The sequence below is a fragment of the Triplophysa rosa genome, linkage group LG14 (assembly GCF_024868665.1).
Source record: "Triplophysa rosa linkage group LG14, Trosa_1v2, whole genome shotgun sequence".
NCBI classification, from domain to species: domain Eukaryota; kingdom Metazoa; phylum Chordata; class Actinopteri; order Cypriniformes; family Nemacheilidae; genus Triplophysa; species Triplophysa rosa.
The window spans coordinates 5024403-5048963 of NC_079903.1; the positions used below are offsets into that span (position 1 = coordinate 5024403).

At 37.5% G+C, this 24561-nt stretch overlaps 1 protein-coding gene across 2 annotated transcripts in view; it reads left to right on the forward strand.

The window, feature by feature from the left end:
- mre11a (MRE11 homolog A, double strand break repair nuclease) overlaps positions 1-21547 on the forward strand; it is a 58714-nt gene extending 37167 nt beyond the window's left edge. For both annotated transcript variants that reach the window (XM_057351592.1, XM_057351593.1), the window contains exons 13-20: positions 3714-3887; positions 7398-7457; positions 7771-7960; positions 12506-12586; positions 13294-13355; positions 18053-18120; positions 18553-18640; positions 20048-21547. In XM_057351592.1, coding sequence (XP_057207575.1) covers positions 3714-3887; positions 7398-7457; positions 7771-7960; positions 12506-12586; positions 13294-13355; positions 18053-18120; positions 18553-18640; positions 20048-20086 — 762 coding nt within the window. In that variant the 3' untranslated portion in view covers positions 20087-21547. The remainder of the gene's footprint in view (positions 1-3713; positions 3888-7397; positions 7458-7770; positions 7961-12505; positions 12587-13293; positions 13356-18052; positions 18121-18552; positions 18641-20047) is intronic.
- Positions 21548-24561: the final 3014 nt, after the last annotated feature.

Genomic DNA, 24561 nt, shown 5'->3' on the forward strand with positions numbered 1-24561 from the left:
GTCACTATAAAAAAGTACTCCTAAATCAGCTTGTTATGTATATAAAAGATGCCTGCCAACAGAATCTGTATCTTCCATTCAACCTCTCCACCACCATGGTCCAGACCAAATAGGTTTCAAAGGATGTCAGGGACAAGATTGGAGACCTGCACAAACCTTGACTAGGCTACAGACAGAAGCTTGGTGAGAAGGAGACAACTGTTGGTGCCATTATTTGGAAATAGAAGAAATACTAAATAACTATCAAATTCCCTTGGTCTGGAGCTCCCTGCAAGATTTTCCCAATGGAGTAAAGATGATCATGAGAAAGGTTAAAGATCAGCCCAGAACTACATGGAAGAAGCTTGTTATTGATTTCAAGACAGTTGGGAACACAGTTAGCAAGCAAACCATTGGTAACACGCTATGCCACAATAGATTGAAATCCTGAAGCACCCGCAAGGTCCTCCTGCCCAAGAAGACCCGTCTGGCTCGTCTCAAGTTTGACAATGAACATCAAAATGATTCAGAAAAGGCTTTGGAGAAAGTGTTGGTACTGCTGTGAGACCAAAATTGACTCCTGTTTTTGGAGGGAGAGAAATGCTGAATATGACCCCAAGAACAGCATCCCTACAGAGAAGCAGTGTTGGAAACATTCTGCTTTAGGGCTTTTTATCTTTGCCATGGGTATACAGGATGACTTCACCGCATTGAGGGGCTGAGGGACGGGCCAGTGTACCGTAAAATCTTGGACGAGAACCTCCTCCCCTTAACTAGATCACTGAAGATGGGTCGTGGATGTGCCTTTAACATGACAAAGACCCAAAACATATTGCCAAGACAACCAAAGAGTGGTTTAAGGAGAAGCACATTAAGTGGCGGTTTCCCGGACAGGGATTAGTTTAAACCAGGACTAGACCTTAGTTTAATTATGAAATTTAAGTGATTTTAACAAACATGTCACACTAAAAACATTACTTGTGTGCATTTTGAGACAACACAATGGCACTGATGTATTTTAAGATATGTCCGTGCAAGTTGTTATCACTTTGGACAGCTCCAAGATTTATTTTAGTCTAGGACTAGTCTTAATCCCTGTCCGTGAAACCAGCCCTTTATGTCCTAGCCAGTCTCTAGTCCTATAGAACATCTGTGAAGGAGGCTAAAACTCCAATTTGCTGAGCGACAGCCAAGAACCCTTAAAGATTGACAGAGGAGTGGACTAAATATCAGAAATGTCTTAACTCTGTGCTTGCCAACAAGGGTTTCTCCACCAAGTACAGTTATTTTTTCTCGGGGATCAAACTGACTGACTGAAATGCAAATCAATTTATAACCTTTATATAACATTTTTTCCCCTGTTTTTTATTTTATTTTCTGTCTCTATCAGTTAAATATAGACCTTTCATTTCTTTGTAAGCAGGCAAACCTACAAAATCAGCCAATACTGTCAACAGTTTCTGAACAGCAGCCACAGACAGGAGGGGCGGAGCTTGCGTTCTTACACGAAGTCGCGCCACTTAGAGTCTTGGAGTGTGATTTGCTATTGTTACACGCGAAAACGTCATATTCTTAAATAAGGCTACTTTTCAGATCTCACATGTGTAAGTTATAATAATACATTAAGGTATAGTACAAAAAGCCATTTAAAACATCAATCTTGTGTAGAATTATTTTATAATGAATGCGTTTCATTGTATTGGCTTATGTGTTCTTGTTGATGGTGTTAGAAATAATGTTTCAAACTTGTGGGCATTTTGTATGAATGTATTAGTTTTATTGTTTTATGGTTTTCTGCTTTGTTCTACATGAAAGCAGACATTTTAATAAAAAAAAACAGCAGCATTATTTTAAATGAAACAATCAAACATGGTGTAAAACAAATTATTAAATTACAATTGAACAAATGAACAATTTACTCTTAGGCCCATTTTGTCATGACATTCCTGCAAAAACAACTCCATGTCGTGCCCGAACATAAAATGAATTGTAAAGGGCTCTCTGGAAGCTTCTAGTCCTTTCATCAGATTGCTGAGGGCCTCTTTCCTGTCCTCCTCATTCATCCTAAAAACTGTTGTTGCATTGCTGCAACTCGGGTAAAGAATCACCTCGCTGGATCGTTATATGTCTCTACAAGAGATAAATGCAAAACACAATGATATCAGCAGTGACAAATGCGATGAAAAAACTCGACGATAAGTAAAATCGTCTCGCAAACAATGCATATAACAAAGGGAAGTGGAATAAACTATGTACGGGTAGTTGATAGACTAATATGCAAATTTGTAAAATAACTATAAAGATAAATCTCCCTTATGCTATTATATACAATAAATAAAGCCATTATTAAAACAATGGAATGTTAACATCTTGTTTTCTAAATTTTGCTTCGTCACACCATATGACACATGTACGATTAATCCGCCAACTAACCCCATACATATTTCTTAGAATAAAGGTAATGCCCATTTACAACATGTGCTCCGAAAAGTAATCGAAACGTCTACAGAAAAAAATGTTCTGTACAATAAAACATGGCAACAACTTTAAGCTTCGTTGATACAGTCATGCACAAATTCAATATTTAGCAAATAACGTCATATACGATCGTTATTTAATACAAAATTCAGAAAACATTGCACACAACTCACCGTGGTCTCCGCCATGCTTGTCGTCAATAACTCCGCCCTCACTTCCGTGAATGGCCTCAAGTTTGAAACATTATTTCTAACACCATCAACAAGAACACATAAGCTAATAAAATGAAACGCATTCATTATACAATAATTCTACACAAGATTGATGTTTTAAATGGCTTTTTGTACTATACCTTAATGTATTATTATAACTTACACATGTGAGACCTGAAAAGTAGCCTTATTTAAGAATATGACGTTTTCGCTTGTCACAATAGCAAATCACACTCCAAGACTCTAGGTGGCGCGACTTCGTGTAAGAACGCAAGCTCCGCCCCTCCTTTCTGTGGCTGCTGTTCAGAAACTGTTGCTGCGGTTCCGCAGCTGGACATGTCTCAAATCAGCAGGGGATCAAATAATTATTTCCCTCACTGTATGTTGTTAAACGCAAGTCGTTTATGGATTAAACAAAATCAGCAGTCTCCCAGTGAGTAAGCTAGTGGCAACGGTGGCAAGGAACCAAAACTCCACTATATACAGTATGTGTACAGTATGTATGTAAAAAAACTTGGAATAGGCCAGACTCAGCCGGGAGAGCCAGTTCTCCTCTGGCATATTAAAATAGCACTGCTGCAACTTCAGAGAGAATAATTACTGTAAACTAAAATGCGACGGGAATATTTAGCCGGGCTGGTAAGTGAAAAGAGGAAAGAACTAGTGTGGATAGAAAAAGAGATATTTAGGTCTGTCCAATATTATTCTGGTTCTGGATGACTGTAGGTTGAGGCTGTAGTTGTCATCAGGTGGATTCCCCATCACCACGAGCGTCTGGCTGAACTGGAAGATCGTCAGACCAGAACCGGAGCTTGAACTGATGACTTCTGGTGCCCTCGGGGTCCTAGGTTGTGGGCTAGGGTTAAATATTTGTCTGGAAAAATATCACTTTCACTTATAATTGCTTCGTAATATTAAACCGCTTCATCATTTTCGTGACCTCCAAACCACTCTGCGTCGAGTTTAGGGTTGTCGATATGTTAGATGGGTACACAGGTAATATTAGTTGTTTTTGAATGCGTTTCTGCGTGTTTGTGTGTGCAGAATGTGCAGTTGTCTCTGTTGACGGAGCAAGGCATGGGCAAGGCAGTGCAAGAGTTTGTGGATAAGGAAGAAAAAGATGCTATCGAAGAACTCATAAACTACCAACTGGAGAAAACGCAGCGCCACCTGCGAGAACGACGAGTCGAGGCCACAGAGGAGAAGATCGATGAGGAGGTAAGAGGACAAAAAAACAAGTTTCCTTTTTATTCATTAAAAATAACAGATAACACATTCAAAAGCATAAAATAAAAAATGTTTACTGTCAGTTTTGAACATTTTTTACAAAAAAGTCTCATTACCATAACCATATAAAACAGTCAATTTTCTAGCTTGTTCTAGTAGAACATCTAATTGTTTTTTCAGAATATTTTAATTTTACCGTTTATATTACAACATATAATGCACATCGGGATGCGTTATGGTAATGACAATTTCAGCAGACAAAGCAATAAATACATAAATAATTCATTTCTATGTTAAAATTGTGCTTTGTGCCAGGTAAAGAGCACAATTATGTTTTTTATGATCGTTTTCGTGATCCTGATTTACATGTTTTATAATTAAAATCTTTACTGCAATCATGCGTCAGTGGTTTCAGGGCCCAGACATATTGAGACAATATCAAAGACTTGATATAAGCTATTTGAGCCTTAAAAAACTATTTACGGATGGTTTCGTGAAACTACATTTAGACGCAAAGGATGATTCACAGAAGAACCTTCATATACGACACATGCTCAGCAATTGAGCGAACTTCACGGTGCACTTTGACCAAAGGTTTAATGTGTTTACTGAAAAAAAGAAAAGAGTGAAAAGGGAGCAGATGGTGCATTAACAGAGGTACAGTATGTCTGAAGGAGATAGGTAGCAGAGAGTGAGATGAAAAGAGTTTCAGTGGAAGAGGATCTAAAAATCTTGAGATTGGAAGGAAGGAAAACCCTCAGGTAGGAGGAAATAAGGGTGAGATTAAAGCAGGTGGAAGCAGTAAGACTGGACACACGTTTTATATGTCTCGGACCAACACAATGAAAAGTCAATATGGTTGAAGATTTCAGTAAGAACTCCCAAGACGTATCATCAAATTGACCTAAATCCAAACTGATCTACATTCATTTTACAGCTCTATACTCCTCATGTGTTTGAACAGTTGTCTCAATTGTTGCTGTTTTTATTTCGGACATCTGAGACTTAAGTTGACGCTTAAATGAAAAATGTCTTTGATTTGATGGCACATTTCTAGGGCTGCTCGATAATAACAACAATTATAATCACGGTTATTTTGGCCAATATTGACATCATGGTTATTAATAAAATTACTCGTTGACTTATTGAATTACATAATAAATAAACAACGTAACACCAAAATAATGTACGAAATAAATCATAAAGTATGAATGTGTATATTCAGATAAGGAATAAAATCTGCTGTGCACATCGTCCTGATAGCATGTGATGGATTTGTGATGGATTAAGCCGTGTACCCTCACTCCTGGAAATCTCCGGTTCGCTGCTTTTTCAGAAATCTCCTGCCATTCTTTTGTACATTACGCTTCAGGTGGTCTGTGAATGTCTCCTGGTTCGCTGCCTGGCAGTCTGGCAATAGTACAATTCTGTCTGAACAAATACTGAAATTCATTTTATTGGCAGTGATTGTCTTGGGTTTGAGCCTTAACAAGTTTGTACTGTGGAATTCAATCTACAATTTGCCGTCCTTGTGGCTTTTTATGAAGCGATTTATGTAGTCCGACTCCGAGACGTCTCTCTTGTTCTTTGTTTTGTCTGCATACGGCACTGTATGTACTATAGCTTTGCTCTTCAAGGCAGCATCATGACACTGAATGTCTATGCATTTCCAAATGCATCGTGACCAAAACAAATACTGAATACAGTATTGCTTTTTTCTCTTTAAAGCAGAGTTTAAATGTTTCTGTTATAGCTTTGTCCTTGTGTCATTGCTTGCTTTAAAATCCCACCAAATGATATTTTGAAGGTTTGAAACTTGTGTGCAAGGTAACGGCAGAGCGTTCACATGACGCACATATCACCTTTACAAAGATCAGATCATAAGGAATCAAGATTTCCATCCATTTGAGATGACCGTGAAAGGGAGTAGGAATAGTAGGAAAAATGACAATGGTAGTCAAAAGTGCCCCAGAGCTGTTTGCTTTCCTACATTCCTCAAAATATCTTCTTTTGTGTTCAACAGAACAAAAAACATTTTTACAAAGAAATTTGATGTCAATGTTGGCCAAAAACGCTTTAGTTACAAGCATTCTTCCAAATATCTTTCTCTGTGTTCATCAGAACAAAGACATTTATGGAGATTTGGAACAACTTGAGGGTGAGTAAATGATGACAGAATTTTCATTTTTCGATTAACTGTTACATTCAGGGGCGTAATTTCCACTGGGGACAGGGGGGACATGTCCCCCTCTCTTTTCAAAATCCCGTTCGTGTCCCCCTCACTTTCAAATTAGTTTGTAATGATTTTTTAACCACATGCCGACGATGCCGTCATCGCCACGGAGAAGTACTAGGACTTAGCAGGACACAGAGAGTCTGCCTGTGTCAATGCACGCGTCGCGTGCACACTAAAAATAGATCACTGAAAGATTGTTTTCAATCACATGGTTTTGATTTGAATTTAATAGAAATTTGTTTTTACGTGGTCGTTGTTTCGGTAGGCTAGGTTAAGGGGTTTCCTTATACTGGGACTTTTTCTTTTGACAAGGACTCGTTCTTTTAACAGCAGTTAGTGTTCATGGCAAGGTTCTTGAGCAGGAAATTAGAGCTCACCTGGTCGGTGTATAGGTACGTTAAACCTCGTTAAGCATTTTAGAAAGTCATCCGGCTCGTCGCCTCCCGACCGCAGATTCAGGTTTACCAACCATGTTTTTCCTCGGTTTCTCAGTCAATACTCGCATTTCCCCCCTTCATGAACATCAACTTTTGCTACACAATAAAAACACCTTTTGGTTTCATGGTTTAATCAATTTAAACAATCAAAAACAATGCAAAACATAGGTATTTTGAATTTGTGATAGGATTCAAATCAAAAACATTTTCCCCCATTTGTGTCCCCCCACTTCTCAAACCAAAGTTACACCCTTGATTACATTAAAATGTACAGTTGTTCAAACAGTTCATCAAAAAGCGTCTTTTTCGTATCTATATAAAACACCATACATAATGTAAAGAACATTGTGTAAAAATATAAACTTGAAATTTGAGAAAGGTCATGTCAACGATTGAAATCATAGTGAGGTTAATGCTTGAAATCAAACTATGATGCTTGTTTTCTTAAAATTAGATGAGACTTTAGCCTGGATTTCACAGACGCTGAAGTGGAGCCCTGACAGGAATCTGGTGTTTTTTTGTGACTTTTATACAGCGACGGGTGCTATATATGGATCGCAAATGCCCAATTCTTGCAGTTTGTGTTCATATTTTAGTTTTCTTCTGTTGAGAGGTGATGCTAAGAGAAGGAAAATGAACCGCTGCTGTTTTTTGCCTTCCAGGCCTCCACACAGGTCACGTGACTGAAAACTATACCTGGAAAGTGTTTTTGTCTGGATATCTAATTATCTATTGATCTCCATATTACACAAATGATAGTAATTCAGTGTCATTAATAATGGCACAGGCAGTATTACTGAGTCTCTTTCTCTTCGTCTGTGTCCTCAGATTCGACGATTTCGAGAATCAAAGAAAAACACAGCAGAGGAGGATGAGGAAGTAAAAGAGGTCTGTATCACTTTTTTCAGTTGTCTTTAATTTCAGAGCATTTTGTATTCACTTTTTTTACTCGCTGCCATATATTTCTACTATAGCAACTAGTGGCTGCACGATTTATCGGCTATAAACTGAAATTGTGATTTGAAAGAGTGGGGAGCAAATGCCTTTAGTCAAACAGCAATACATAAATCCTATTCTGTGTGTAATATCTCAGGAAAAACAGGCTATTCATGCAGAATTTGCAAAACAATGTCAAAGTGAATAAATGCTGTTGCGTTAATCTGGAAATCAGCCTTTATAGTGCTCCTTCATTCTGTTTCAGGCTATAAATCGTGCGAAAGCTCACAGGGACCGCGGTGATCCTGTGAGAGATGATGATCTTAATCTATCGGATGATGCTGCTGCCATGGAGACGGATGAGGAAGCCGCTCCTGCTCCTCCAATCCGTGGAAGGGGGCGGGGCTCCAGAGGAGCAAGAGGTCAAAGTACGAGCAAAAGAGGAAGAGCGCGAGGTATAATGATGCGTTTATTATGGAACGACTAAAACACATGATGTTCTTTGAATTAAGGAGTCAGTGGTAATTTACTTCACCTTATGGGGTCGGGAACACTATATAAGTAGTGTCTAGTGTTCAGTTAAATTGAAATAGAGGCAGGGTTAAAGTTCAGTTTCTGTAGCTGTTTCTTAATACCAAGTAGCCCAGTTCAAATCAGTACAGCATTAAGATGAAATGGAAAATGTATCATATAGAAGTTTTAAACTTTTTCTCAGTCAAACCAATTTGCTCAGCAACGAGTATTAGATTTATTCATTAGGTAAACCCCAAACAGAGAGATAGATAATTCCCCCAAAAAATATACATTTCATGTTTACTCACAGCAGAGACATCAGAACCAGCTGCAAGTTTTAAAAAGATTTTCGGAGATAAGGTTGTTTTCGGCCGCGCACACCAGCAGATCTCACACATCCAAAAACAGCAGAATGCATTTGACAATTTTCTTTTTTTTGTTGTTTGTACATAGTATCAAGTTAACATTAACAGTATCACAACATGGCAACATTGAGCAATGTTTAAAGCAAAATTGAAAGAAAGTTAAAGGAGATTAAAAACAATCCTATATGTACTGTACTTCATGTAGGGTTGGGTACCGGACTCGGTACTTTTAAGGGCACCGACCGAATTACGTCAGTACTACCGAGTATCGATTCACATTAAATCAATCAGTGCCAAATTTCGGTACTTGAGAACGCATCGGGTACTGCGCGTGAGCAGGTACGAGAGAGAGAGAGAACATTTTACTTCACGCAAAGCGAAACTAAAACTGCTAATAAAGCAGGCTGTCCTTATCAACGTACAAGATGAAAATAAACACTCGACTCTACATATGGTTATCATATTTATATTATTTATTTTACTTGTTCTTGTTTAGAGAATTAAGCATACAATCGCGTTACGGAAATGCGCGCTCAGGCGCAGCCGGCACGCACACACATAACACTGCGCTGAACATTTAAGTTTGTTAAGGCGCTTTGTCTTTTCTGTCCACCAATGAATAAAATCATCTCATGAAGTCCTGAAACAAAGTTATTAGTGACAGATTAGAGCAGTCGATGGAAAGAGGTGAGTGAGGCCAACCGTCAAGGTGCAGTTTGAAGCTGTGAACAGCGCCGCAGGAGACTGATGCACATTTACATCATGTATTATTGTATGATCAACATTATATATATATATATGTAACTCTTTCATTGTCTGTGTTAAAAATGTATATTACAAATCAATCTGTTATTTTCAGTAATGATGCTGTTAAAAATATGTTTTGTAGACTTTTCAAGTTTTGTTTTACTATATTATCTAATGGTCTGTTAATGGTGGAGGCCTCATGGTTTAGGTAAATTATCACACTGCATGAATAAATGATTATGTGTGTGAGGAGGAAATAGAATAAGCTGGTTGTAATAATAATGCTGTAGTTATTTCTATAGTCTTTGTGTAAAATTTCAACAAAATGTTTGAGAGGTTTGGACTTTTTTTCACTGAAATAAATAAAGTACCGAAAAAAGGTACCGTTTGGTACCGGCACCGAATTCCAGGTACCGTTTTGGTACCGGTACCGGCTAAAAAGTGAACGGTACCCAACCCTAACTTCAAGACAAGTCTTCTATATATTCCCATAGGGGTAACCATATCAGCCAGAGTTTAGGGTCATGTGGATTTATATCCACATCTTAAACGATGGAGCCTGTGATGCAGACCAAAGTAACAAAATGCATTTTTTAGCTCAATATACCAGGACAATAAATGACTGTATTGCATCTTTTTTAAACAGACTGTTTGCATTAAGATTCAATGAGTAGAAAGCTGGGATCATATCAAAGTTCAGTCCAAGAAGGTCTTTCGTTACTTCCACTTAGCAGTAGCATTAAAAATCTGCTCCACAATCTGCTGGAAAGTCTTTAGGGTGCCCTCTGAAAAAAGATAAGCTGCTTGAGAAATTCCAGGCTGAAAGACCAATCTTCTGCAACGTTAAAGGAAAATCAGGGTCCTGGTCCTCTGACGGTATTGGCGAGTTAAGGTTATCTCTGTCTTCATCGCAAATACCTGGGAGGGATATATTATTCAAAAAAGTTAGAAATTTTAGTTGTCAGGCACTGTTTTGTGAGGAAGAAAGCAATTCATAATAGGTTCGAATTGTATCGTTTCTGAGTAAAGAATCGTATGTAGTGATACCATCTGGCATCTTTAGAGATTTAATTGCTCTCTCAGACTGTTTCTGTTTCATCTCATATGCTAACAGTCTGCCAGGTTTGTTTGCGTGCTCATAAAAATATTGTTTAGAAAGAAAGAATAATTTTTTGATATGATTAGTGTGATCGAGATGAAGTTTGGCCCTAGCGTGGCATGAAGCAGACATCGTTTGCAAAATAAACGTTTTCGTTTACATAAAATATGCGTGTGTGCTGTGTATAATAATTATGTATTATATAAATACACACAATATATTTAAAAAATATTTAAGAAATATTTACATGTGTATATACTAGGGCTGTCAATGTTAACGCGTTAACGCATGCGATTAATTTTTTCAAATTAACGCGTGAGAAAATATTTATCGCAATTAACGCAGCATCCGTTTGTTTTGACATCCTTTGTCTAGCGTTACATTATGTAATCACACTCTTATTCGTGTACAGGCTTTTAAACCACTTAAGCGCGATTTGAAACAGTTGCTTTGACGCGTTCAATGGAGATAGACAGCTTCTAAACTGTGGGACGCGGCAAAACGCAACGCGAGGTCCAGTCTGGTGTAAACAGTCGGTGAATCTCTGTCAGACAGCGCATCCGTGTTAAGTTCTCTTTCGTGCTTGAATGGATAAAACCACACAAGATTATGTCAGAAAGTCCGTTTTGTCTAGCATTTTCTTAAGCACAGACTTCAAAGTGTAAAATAAAATCTTAAATGAATGCAAAGAGTTGTGAAAATGGGAGTGCGGTGACGGTCAGGTCTGCGTACTGAGACAGCTCTTAAAGGGGTCACGTTCTTAAACGTGTGCTGCTGTGACTCCTGTCACTAATGTTAATCAAAGAACAAAATAAAAGAAGAAATCAATGTGATTTTGTAGCTTTAATGAGAATTCTTCTGCATTTAATTTATAATTTAGCATTAATAAAGACTGTAAAGTGTCCTTCAATTCCTGTATGTTTCCTACATGAGCTCTCAATTATACTGTTGAATGGCTATAATTCATGTTAAAATAATCAATTTAATAGAGACATCAGTTACAGTACTAATATCAAAATGCTAGCTTTCATAAAATGATGCTGTTAAAGAAATATGTTGTTTCTACATCAATTTGAAGATTAAATGTGAAATTATTCAAATGTAAAAGTATATTTTAAAATATAATAGTTATGTGCGATTAATCGTGATTAATCACAGAAAAAATGTGTGATTAATCCGATTAATTTTTTTAATCGATTGACAGCACTAGTATATACATATTTATATGTAATTTATATTGTATCTAAATATAACTATTTCATATATAAATATATAATTTTTCTTAAAATTATACATGTATGTGTGTGCATTTATATATACATAATTATTATTTATTTATTTATTGCCAAATAACAGTTCATCTGGAATATTCTTGGTGTAAACACGCATATTTTATGTAGATGAATATATAAAAAGTAATTAACTTTTATTTTGCAAGCGATTTTTCAGGATGAATCGTTTGACAGCCCTACAACGTTCTGGTCTTTTAACCTCCTTTTCTAGTTCTTGACGTTTAGATATCGGGGGTTTCTCATGTGCAGCACTATAAGAAATAGTGTATTCCTGGATTGTAGCCTTAGGTGCGTCCCACAGCATAGCAAGGGAGACGGTGACTTTTTATTATCTGACCAATAATTTTGTATCGAGTCCCTTACAGTGTTGCAAAATATTGGACCCAAGAGCAAAGACAAATTCGGTTTCCATGTTGTTGTTTTTTATATGCAATCTCTGTATGTCTTTATTATAAGAGGAAATGGGACCCAAAATGTTGTCGATCCAAAAAGCACAGACATCCGTCATTCAAGTAATCCAAAGGACTTCAGTGAAATGTCATTAAGAGTGTGTAAAAAATGGATGTCTTTCAACATATTTAGTGAAATGAAAACAAAAAAAATATGTAAGAGTGACTCGTCATACCAGAATTCTTAGGCCCGATTCACATTTTGCGTCATATTCCTTATTTTAAATGTAGGCAGCAGGCGCGCGCAAATAGGGGAGAACGAATGTGCGTCGCGCACATTTTTATAGGCGCGTCGGCGCCGCATCGAGACGGAAATAGTTCAACTTTTTGGAGTGCCGCGCGCGCACCGCGGGTCATTTGAAGAGAGAAAGCGTTTTCCGCACAGTTTTAGACGCAAAATGTGAATCGGGCCTTACATCACTTTGTTCTTTTTTTGTTCTTTCATAACATATTTGTTCCCACTTGTAGCTCTGCTGTACACATAATGATCGCAGTTTTTCAGTTATTAACTTCGCTCTGTTCTTTTGTCCTTTAGGTGCTGCGTCGCAGTCGGGCCGGGGCGGACGTGGACAGAAATCTCTCTCAAGTCCAGTGAAATCCAAGTCAATAATGGACGGTAAGATAATAACACATACAGATTTTTCCTGTACTCAACGTCTCAGACAAACAATTGAAAATACAAGCTAGCTCTGTTAAAGTTCACGTCTCTCAAGTGTTCGCGTACCTCGCTTGTCACAATATTTCATTAATTCAGAGGTCAAACGTATGACTCATCCACACATACTGATACAAACAAAATGTGTAGAATGAATGCACCGCAAGTCACTTTGGATAAAAGCATCTGGCGTAAATGTGCGTAAGTGGGTTTTGTTGGACTCAAGAAAACAACCCACATTCACACAATGTACTGGATCTGTCGACCTGCCACGTCAATGTTGAATTGAAAATCAAATCTGTTGTGGATCCAACCGAGCGCCATTTTACTCGCTGTTCTTATGATCTTCCGATGCTGTGGTTTTTCTTACCTTGACACTCCTCTGATGGAAATGACGGGGGGTTATGTGAACTTTTCTAAGAATAGACTTTTGATGGCTTTCCGCTCTTTTCACTTTCCTGTCATTTTTCTTTTATTCTTGCGTTAGCCTGGAGTTTTGTTTCACGTATCTGTGCTGTGAGAGCCACAGCTTTGTTTCGAGTCCACTGGTGGTGTTTTAAGTGCTAAATCAATATAATCCGTCATATAGTGAATAAGTTCACATTAAAAGAAAAGAGCGTCCAAGAAGGTTTTTTTTGTTTACCGTGTGTTTTTCTCTTTATCCACAGCCTTCCAGGCTCCGACTCATAGGAGCTCTCGTGCGAGCGTGCCAAAGTCCTATGCTGAAGAGGTATGTGCTCTTAAATGTCTTGGATGGTGTTAAAAAAATATTTTTTTTGTTTGTTTGGATTACAGACAGGGATGTACAAAGAGAGATGAATTTAGGCCCAATCCCAATTCTATTTTCTACCCATTCGCCTACCCCTCACCCCTTCCCCTTGCCTCTTGAAACAAAGTGGCAAGGGGAAGGGCTACAAACTTTCCGCTAAGAAATGGGACACCACTACTACACTGGTATACATCGTTGCTAGCTCCTAACGTTACGTCAGAGGACATGCGCCGATGCACCGGGTATATGACATAAAAATATATTTTCTAATATAATCGTGCAATCAGTGCTGTCCGCTAGCAAACTTTAGCGATTTTTTTTGCAAACGTTAAAAGAGCATCACCGTAAATACAAACACAAGATTGAATGTAACATACATAAAATGAAAAATTGTCATAAAAATCCTTATTAATGGCAAAAATGACTTACATTTGGGTCTGTTTGCTCGAGTGAGCAGCCATGTTGGAAAATTTCTCTTAGCCCTTCGTTTGAAGTGAGGTCCCGAAAAATCTTCGTTTGAGGGCTATCTGGCCCTTCCCCTTACCCCTACCCCTCCAACCAAAAGAGAATTGAGACCAACCCCTAGCCCTTCACGTGAACACGCCAAACGGAGGGGTAGGGGAAAGTGTAGGGGGAAGGGGTAGAATTGGGATTGGGCCTTCCTCTCTTGCTGATACAAACACACGTTACTTTCTCTGCTATTCAATCTATTTAGAATAATATTGGGTTAATTTAGCTTCTTTTCTAAAGACGAAAATCTTTGATGATTTCATCATCTCTTTTCTCAAGGGTTTGATCAGGCTAGCATTTGATCATCTTATTCAGATCAAACCTTGCAGTGCCCAAAGATCTTATTCTTTGTACGTCCAGCAACACACTCTCTTTTCCCACATCCCTCTTATTTTTCTCTTCTAATTTTTTCCAAATTCAAAGAAGTTTTTCTCGCGTACGGGCTCATTGATGTCAGCTTGTTTAGCTGCACAGAACATTGCTGTGCATTTAAATTCAAGTCTGGCTCACTTGACTGTCAGTAACGGAAGAAGACTTCGATTGAATTGTTATATTTGCGATACAGACGTGATTTTTTTTTTCTCAAACCGTTAAGCACAAACCACGCCCGTTATGTTAAAACCCCCGCAGCCATGACTCACGTCTTGATTTTTTGGTCAACTCTGTTACGTATTCACTTGAAAAGTTTAGGCATCAAATCAAGGCCGTTTGATGGATCTTTCGCTGACCAACTGATTAGCCAGCCAATAACACTATTTTATTATCATGCGTATTTTTCGTTTATTTAGGGTATTATTATTATTTCTGCACATATTGTTTATGCACACAAGTTTTGAGGCATCGCTCAAAATTGCACCGACAGAAATTTAGACATGTAAAGGAAAGAGATGGGTGAAAACGTTTTAACGTGGTCTGACCAATCCACGCTGTGATGTAGCTGACCTGTGAAATTGAGGCAGAGGCGTGACTCATGGCTGTGCGGTGGGGTTTTTGCATAAGGGGCGTGATTTGCGTGAAGGAAAGAAATCATGCGTGAAACACTGCTGTTTAGCGTTTGCATACACATTAACCTTTTCAGAGTCAAATTGTTGGAAAAAAGCAATATTACAGCTGAGAGAGATTTGAGAATTAATTAGATTGTTGGTAGCCTGGCCATTGGACAGTCAGTATAGTCCCGCCCTCAGGCCGAGACATACGTCATACAGAGAAGAGATGTTGTTTAAGAAGTTTCTGACTTGGATTAGAATATGTAAGATATGAGGGAACACGATTATTCGCACAAATAAATCACTTCATAAACACTATAGTATTACATGAAAAAAGAAGAATTAAGGATGCACCGATAGGATTTTTTGGGCCAATACCGATTTTAACGAACAACGATTCCGATACCGATATTGGTCAATCGCAAAATAGTTTTTCTGCATTAAATTAATTTGACTGAACATGAATCGGATCCATTTTACATTTTAAAAGAGGCACAAGTTAAGATAAAAATACAATAAGACAACATGACAATCTTCAAAGGTGATTTTTGCTATCCAATATTTATTTTATTAAAACATGAACTCATTTTTGACTTAACACTGAATTTTTCTTTAATAAACTTAAATCAAGTCTGTGCTGTTGCTATTTAATTCATTTTCTCAGAGAAAAACGTTGGATTATTCAGACATGCAACTCATTGCCTCCATGCAGTTAATTTTTTATACATGTGGAACAGTCAGATGACGTGCATCATGAAAATGAATTTTTTGATCTCTTCTTTTGAACCTGAAAATTATAGGCTAAATGATCAAATCGGCGCAGGGTCTTTGGAGATTTACCTTTAATGCTTAGTGCTCACTAGTTAATAAAAAACACACGTTCCTTCTATCCTAAACTACAAAGCCATGTCAAATACAGCAGTGTAGCTGGTTCAGAGAATTTAATGAATGAGAACACTACCGGTCAAAAGCTCCCCGTTCCTTCACCCTCTTGTGTCATTTCAAAACCTGTAGGACTTTCTTTCTTCTGCAGAACACAAAAGAAGATATTTTGAAGAATGATACCAAACAACGGTGTTACCCCATTGACTTGCATTGGTTTTGTGTCCGTGCAATAAAAGTGAATGGGCCATTCTTCAAAATATCTTCTTTTTTGTTCTGCAGAAGAAATTCATAGAGGTTTGGAGTGACATGCAGGCATGTAAATGATGACAGAATGTATTTTTGGGGGCTAATTGTCCAGTTAAGAGCCCATTTGTAGGTTCATGCATGAATATTTGTAATCAAATTTAAACTGTATATGCATGTTTTTGCAACATTTGCAAAATTCTGACAAAACATATTTTAAAATACCAAAAACATTGACGTTCGACGGTTCACTCAGTGGGATGGTTGAGTGTGGATAGATGATGAGATGAAATGATGAACCTGGCTGTACTTGTACTTCAGTAAACACCAGCACACTCTCAGTTCTCAGTATTCAGCTCCTGCTGTTTTCACTAGAAAACATCAAGTGGTTTTGTGTGCAGCCTCGCATTTTAAAAGGTTTAAGGCTTTGTTCACTGCAGATCACACAATGTGGTCGTAAATCCACTCCATAGCTCCTAGGTTAAAGTCTCACAATCTAATTCTGAGGTAACCATAACAATCAAAGTCAAGACAAAGTTGTTTCTGCAAAAGCCTTTGAGCTAATTTCTGGCAGGTGTTTATGGGTATATTTACTGGGTAAAACAAACTATGAAGCGTTTTTTGACACTTGGCATGTATATGGATATGCCGTTTTAGCGTCACACATTGTTAAAAGCGGTATAGAAATAAAACTGTATTGAATTGACACTCGTATGCATACAGCTTCCTGTCAGGATTACTGAATTGGGTCGGCATGGCAACAGTTTAACATTTGCGGCTTTCACTTCATCATCTTTACAGCTTTGCAGGAATGATTTGAGATTGTGGAAAGTAGTATACAGTAGAAATAAAATGAAGAGTTGCTCAGTTTGTAGGCCATGGGTTCTGTTAATTGATTTTAGACTAAAGGTCTTTGCGCATACAGTCTGAAATTTTTGTATGCGTTTTTTCGTATTTGGCTCTCGTTTGTACGGTGTCTCTAAATTGTTAAAAAAGGCCACTCAAAATGCTTGACGGATGCAAAAAACGCAGAAAATCGCACCCGGTCCGAATTTTTTTATGACGGACGAAAATATCGGAGGCAGTGTGTAAATGTGATTGACACAACGTGAGGTCGTATTTATTTTTGAACGTGTGAAAATTTCGGACGCAAATTTCGTACTCAATGTGCAATGGGCTTAATGCTGTGTTCACACCAAACGCAAACAATCGCGTTCCTTGCTCTTTATTACTCGCGGGAATAGTTTATTCTGGAACGCAAAACATTGTGCGACGGGGAGTGGATTCACGCTGAAATTTTTCAATCGCGCTGGCCGTTTCGCATCATTGCCGTCTTTGCATTGACTTTGTGTGTAATTTACTCGGGCAAATCGCTTAATTTGCGTTTGGTGTGAATGCAACATAACAGTTTATGATTGGTTAGTTAACGTAGTAGTGCGTTTCCTTCTACAAATCTGTCAAATGTAGGGGTGGCAATATACACAGGTATTGACAAAAACGGTGCTATTAAAATACATGATCATGTTAATACGATAAAAATGATTTTGCACCCGTTTAACATTTTGCCTTAAGAGCCAGAGTTATTCTTACAAACTCTCTCGCTCTACCTCCCTATATTTGTTTTCAGCAAATCTTAATATGAACAACATTTAAATACATATTGCAATAATATTGTTATCATTTTTTTGGCAGCATTATGACAGTTTGGTCGAATTGAGTAGTGAAAATCTGGTTGGTGTTGTACATTAGTACAGTCATTCGAGAGCATTAGTCGTGTCCTGAACTCGAATATCTCTCTTTATAACAAGAGGAGGTTTCCAGGAGCTGCATGTCAATTATTTGTCCTTTATTCTATGTTTTTCTATAGAAGAAGCCATTTGCATTCATGCCTTAGTTTTTAATAGAGGTTGACATGAAAGGAAAGAGACTGAGAGCAGGTTTATAGTTCACAGTACTGAGAGATGGAGAAAGTGGTCTAGCCGTTCTCACATGTAATTTGCTTTCATTTTCATTTGTCTGGAATCTTCTCTTCAGATCACTATAGAGGACAGTGACTCAGATGACAACGTATCATTTGGCAAGGCTTCTCGGGCCCCACATAAGTAAGACGTTGTTTTCATGCGTATTCATTTGAAATGTAAGAGCATTTTGATTTATTTATACTTAGTTTGCATCTTTGAAGTCTCATGATGTTTATTCGTTTGGAGATCAAGACCTCTGTAGTGGAAGACACAGCATTGAAGTCAGATTTTAAACTTTGGACAATATTGTGTATACAATTTCATCACATTTTTAACATGTTATTTAAATAATGGACTGCCAAAAAACAGAGAAAGTCGACAGAAATGCCAAATAATCATTTGTTTTTGAGATGACAATTGGAGACTTCTGAAATAAACCTGCAGTGTAATGAGGTTATATGATATCGATGTAGCAAACTGCAGTCTGAAATATTTATTATAATGTCTACTGTATTTATCAAAAGTATCCCATTTTGAACATGACGTATGTATTTCTCTCCATCGAACCAATAGGACATCTTCATTAAGCTCCAGAGGAAGAGGTTCCCAGAGCCAAAGTCAGTCTTTTAAAGGAGTGTGCTTTGATGACAGCGACGATGAGGTCTGGTTAACATCCACTTACTATTGTTACTACCAACATATTTAGAATAATGTATTAGGGAAGGCTTGTTCACACCAGGAATGATAACCATAAAGATGTTTGTTCTAAACTCGTGCGTTGCGGTTTCACATTTTATACAGCCAGGGAAAAAATTAAGAGACCATTTCAGAGACCGTTGTTCTGATGTTAAAATGTACTATTTATAGGTATGTGTTTAGTAATGTGATCATTGTCGGTTCTTTCTGTGAACTAATAACAATATTTCCTCCCAATTTCAAATAAAAACATTGTTATTTGCAGAAAATGAAAGCTGTAAAGCAGGTGAAAATAACAGAAAAGATGCTCTGTGTTTTTTCAGACTCAAATACTGCAAAGAAAACAAGTTCATATTCACTTTTAAGCAAAACAAGTCATATTTCTACATGTATTTAGGAAAAGTTAAAAAATGATTTCTTTATGTGATAACCTTGATTTTTCTCACATTTGGTCCTACGTCTTGCACATTGCTGTTGGATGACTTTGTCACTCCTGAGTTTTGATTTTGTTGAAATTCATCAGACACTGGACTGGAATGGCCACAATACTTGTAGAAATGATGATTACATCATTGATGATTACATATGATGCTCTCTTCATTTTTCATTTGTGAGATTCTGATATTGTTATTGATTTGTGGACTCTATTCTCTTAAAGGGGTCATATGACACGGCTGAAACTAATATTATCTTTGTTTTAGATGTAATGCAATGTGTAAACAGGATTTAAGGTTCAAAAACGCTGTATTTTCCACATACCGTGCATGTTTGTATCTCCTCTTTTCCCCGCTTCTCTGAAATGCGTGGATGTTTTACAAAGCTCATGGCTCTGAAAAGCGAGGTGTGCTATGATTGGCCAGTTAACCAGTGCGTAGTGATTGGTAGAATACTGCAAGCGTGTGACAGAAATGTAACGCCTCTTACCATATTTGGAACATCAGGTTCCTCTTCAGTTGTACTGACAGGTACATCTACCTTACTTGCGTATACATTTGGGCGGTCTTAGTCAAATCATACCACAAACTGACGTAGATTTGTGGGGGTGTGGTTACACGAGGTGTTTCAGGCAGGTCTGGGTGAGCATTCGCTTTTAGATAGAATGCATCTTTTGTTCAGACACTTACATTTGTGCAATTTTACGTGTCTAATACATGCATGGGCAACTTATAACACACCAAAGACACAGAAAAACACGTATTCGTGCCATATGACCCCTTTCAATTTAAGACGATTAGTAATTTAGTTATCATCCTTAGTGTGAATGGGCCTCAGGTCTGTAGAAATTCATCTACTTTGAAACATAGTCCATCCTCAGTTATTTCTTTTCTTGATCATTACTTTCTTTGATCATTACTTTCTTTCGTCCATGCAGGAGTTTGATCCGTTTAAGGGCTCAAGACGACAGAGATGAGATGAGATGAGATGACTGAATCCAAATACCTTCTCTTCATTAATGCCGTTCATATCGCCGTTTGTTCAGAGACTTGAATAACAAACTTGTTTTAAGTTTATGATTAACTTGAACATATGTTTAGTATAAAAAACTTTTTCAATGTGAGTTAAACAATGTTGTCATTTATAGTATAGTACATCGTTGTCCCAGGGATTTATTCATGCGTTTATGTGTTGATCAGAGCAAAAGTGTTTCAAGATTATCTTTCTTGATATTAAAAGCACAGACTGTCCCTTTTTCCTTTTGTCTACCTCACAATAACTAGGGAATATGATTTTTAGTCACATAATCTTCCAGTTTTTTTCCTCTCCACAGGTTGTTTAGTGATGAGCTACATGATCAAAACAATATCAAATCATAACTTCATAACTTTCGTTATGAGTCTGTTGATGAATGAAAAAGCTCACAGGAAAACACTCTTGACTTGACTGCTCAAGATGCCTCAAATATGCACTTGGGAATACAATACTGTACAGTACAGCTAATCATATTTCTTTTTAATTAATAGTTTAATAAATAGTTTGAATGTTGTACCTCAATACGTGTAGTTTGAGCTGTCTGAATTAGGCTTATAAATTCTTATAAATGGTTTACTCCGGTTTTACCAAAGTGTAGAGCACTTATAGTTTTATCATACTATATTAGTCTTGACACAAAATACAAATGGGTAGTTGACAGACTGATAAGCAAATTTGTCCTATGGTGTGACTGCAACTAAGTCGATTTTATTTATATAGCGCTTTTCACAGTGTGGATTGTTCCAAAGCAGCTTTACAGGAGAAAAACACAGAAAATGTAAAACACAGCACGGTGCATGGTGTTTATAGAACAAGCAAGATCATTCTAGTAAATAATATCTAATAAATGCAGTCTCCCGGTGAGCAAGCCAGCCAACACGGCCCTGTGGCGAGGAACACAAACTCCAATGATAAATAAACGGAAAAAAAAAAACCTCGGGAGAAACCAGTCTCAGCCGGGCGGGCCAGGTCTCTGGAGTTAAAACTGGAGTTGTTATCGTATTTTCTGGACCTGGTTAGAACTCTGGCAGCTGCATTCTTTACTAACTGTAGTTTGTTTATTGATGATGCAGAACAACCACTAAGCAGTGCATTACAGTAGTCAAGTCTTGAGGTCACAAATGCATGAATAAGCTTCTCTGCGTCAGCAACAAATATGTAAAATATGAATAGACATTATATGAATTAATAACATTGATAAAACTAAGAAATAATCATTTAATCTTCAGAATTCAGTTAATGTGCGTTAATATCACCACCAAACTTTCGGCATAGGCAGATATCACTCAAAATAATCTGTATCGGTGGAGAAATTTAGTATTGATGCATCTCTAGTATAAAGCAATGTAATTTCAATTTATCAATCTGAATTTGCTGTCACAGCATAGGACACACATACGATTTATTTGTATAATATGTATAAATATATATATATATATATATATATATATATATATTGTATAGCAGCAAGTAATCTATGAAAACATCTGCAAAATTCTGAATTATGAAAAAAAATCACATTTTGTTTTATGATATGGAATTTGAATGTCTTGTATTTAACACGTTATTACATTCAGGTTCACTTAACTCCTGGCTCTGTTAGTCTTCACACCAAACATATAGTATTTTCTGGAGAATTGATTTTCATACATGACCCTCCCTGGAGTTCATAGAGGAATGCGGTGAAAGTCAAGTGCCAGATTGTGGTTAAAAATAACCTGACTGGTTGAAAGACGACAAGAATAATATCGTTATTATAAATATCAAAAAGACATTAGCCATCTTAAAGAAAATTTACTGTTGTTTTTCCAAAGCCGTATGAAGATTTATTTATAATTAAAATGTCTTAAACTGTTCTTTTCTGTACCATTAAATAAAGTGAAGCAGACCAAAAACAGCTTTTCAGGAAAAACACATTATTAACATCTGTGAAGAACGGTGATGAAAATTCCTTTAGGGCCTGGACAGCTTTCATTGATTCAACTTGAAATTCTGCATCATGTCAATTGTCAAAGACTTTTAAAGACAATGTGAGGCCATCTGTCTGAAAGTTAAAGCAAAAGTGAACCTTCAACAGGAACCAAAACACACTTCACGTTTGAAATCATGTTAACGGAAATTGTGGACATGCAAATAAGACCCCTACCTTAAGACCCTTAATCTTTAATTATCTTTCAACTGAAAGAATAGTGCAATTTTACAAAAAGCCCACAAGCCTGTTTCTGTTACAAAGCAATTTCTGAGGCCAACCCGGCACTTGTTTTCCCACCGAAGAATATCGCATCTATTGATATTCTGTTGATGATTGAAAAAGCTCATTTTCCTTGTGTCTTGTTTGGCGTTTCCAACAGGGTGAAATGTTTGTCAGAAATATTTTTTTTCTAAATGCTCCTATAGTCTCCCTGTTGAATTTAAGACATGATTTGTTTCTGCATCAGCATCTTCATGGGACGTTTTGTTGATGTATAATTCAAATGATTCGTTGGTGATGGTCTACAGTAGTTTTACATCTCTTACTGTTATTCAATAAGCAGAAATTACAGTAATACTTTTGGCCTGTATTAAACTCGGAGAATGGGGATGATCTTATGAAATGTGTATCGTTTTTTAAATCATTTATCAACCCTGGTGTCATTCCAAACCTGTATGACTTTCTTTCTTAAGCAGAACACAAAAGAAGATATTTTGAAAAACGTTGGTAACCGAACAACATTGGACCCCACTGACTTCCATTGTGTGAACAAAACCACTGAGACATTTCTCAAAATATGTATTCCCCAACACTTTACTGATGTTTCGAAGACTCGTCCTCTTTTTCTGAAGTATTCATTTCACACACACACAGAAGAGAAGAGAATGGAATTTCTCACCAATTGGAAAAAGCCTCAAGTGAAGACCAAACCAGAAGACATGGGAAAACCAAACCAAATCTTGTCTCTGGTCTCCATTAGCATGAGCCATGAATCCCTGCCGTGCTACAGATATGGCTAGATGCTTGGTTGCATTAAGTGCCAGAGACCCTGTGGAGCTCACGAATGAGACCTTCATGCAGGTCCCTTTTAAAACGTTTAAATTTTAATGCTGTAAAGCTGCATGTGTTTGTAAAATCCAAGGCAGGCTGATTTATAAGCCTAGCAGAGTACCACAAGACCTCAGAATCTGTTGTTGGAGGTAGAGAGAGACCCTGCAGCAAACAAACATTTGATTGAATTGATTTTGCTCATCGTTTCAGCCAGTTAATGTGCAGATTTATGTGATGTGCAGCACATGTGATTCCCTCGGGCCGTGCATGTATATGTAGCTGATGTAGATGAAGTATTAGAACTCAGTCTGGTCTCTGGAGAGATCTTCAGACTCTCACAGTTTTTATTTGACCTTGTAGGTTTGACTTAGAAATCGATATAATAGCCGTAGGTCAGTTATTCATATTTTCGTTGGCTGAACTTGAGACTAGTTGGTAAACTTAAAGGGGTCATAAGGCGCGAATACATGTTTTTCTGTGTCTTTGGTGTGTTATAAGTTGCCCATGCATGTATTAGACACGTAAAATTGCAAAAACTAAAGTGTCTGAACAAAAGATGCATTCTATCTAAAAGCGAATGCTCACCCAGACCTGCCTGAAACGCCTCGTGTAACCACACCCCCACAAATCTACGTTAGTTCGTGGTATCATTTGACTAAGACCACCCAAATCTATATGCAAGTAAGTTGGGCGTACTTGTAAATCTCATTGTATCGTCACCGCCGTAGCCTTGTCGTGGAGACGCTGTGTGTTTCGTTGCGAAAAGAAAGCCTCTTTGATTGCCCTTCCAAAAGATGAGACAGCTAAAAACGAATGGTTACATTTTATTTACAATACAGAACAATACAATCCGAATATTCAAGTGTGTGCAGCGCATTTCACAGATGATTGTTTCATGAACCTGGGAGAGATCAAGGCCGGCTGTGCATGAAAGCTTTTGTTAAAATGTGGGGCAATTCCAACCATTACAACTTCGCAAGGACAGTCTGGCGCTTCAGATTCGCAGTCTGTAAGTATATTTTCATTGTAAAAGACTTTGTTACGGACTAACGCGAGTTGAGTTTGTCGTGTGTTTGTAGCACATGTTGTTTCTTTGTGTGATCTGCAAATGCAGACACGCGCGCTACGTGAAAAAAGACAACATAAGTCCTAATAATCAGTAATTATGTTCCAACTAGAGGCAACAAATGTCGTGTTTATAATGGGGTTTATTGTCTTTGTTGAGTCGCAACGCGACGTTGTAACACTGGTTGATCACTAACGGCAAATCTTTATAACGTCGTATGTAAAAGGTAAAACAGTTAGCTATTTAACATAATATTTAAAAAAAAATCTTAACAATCCTTTACATCCTGCTCAAGTCGCGCTGGCAAATTTGATATATCGGCGTGATC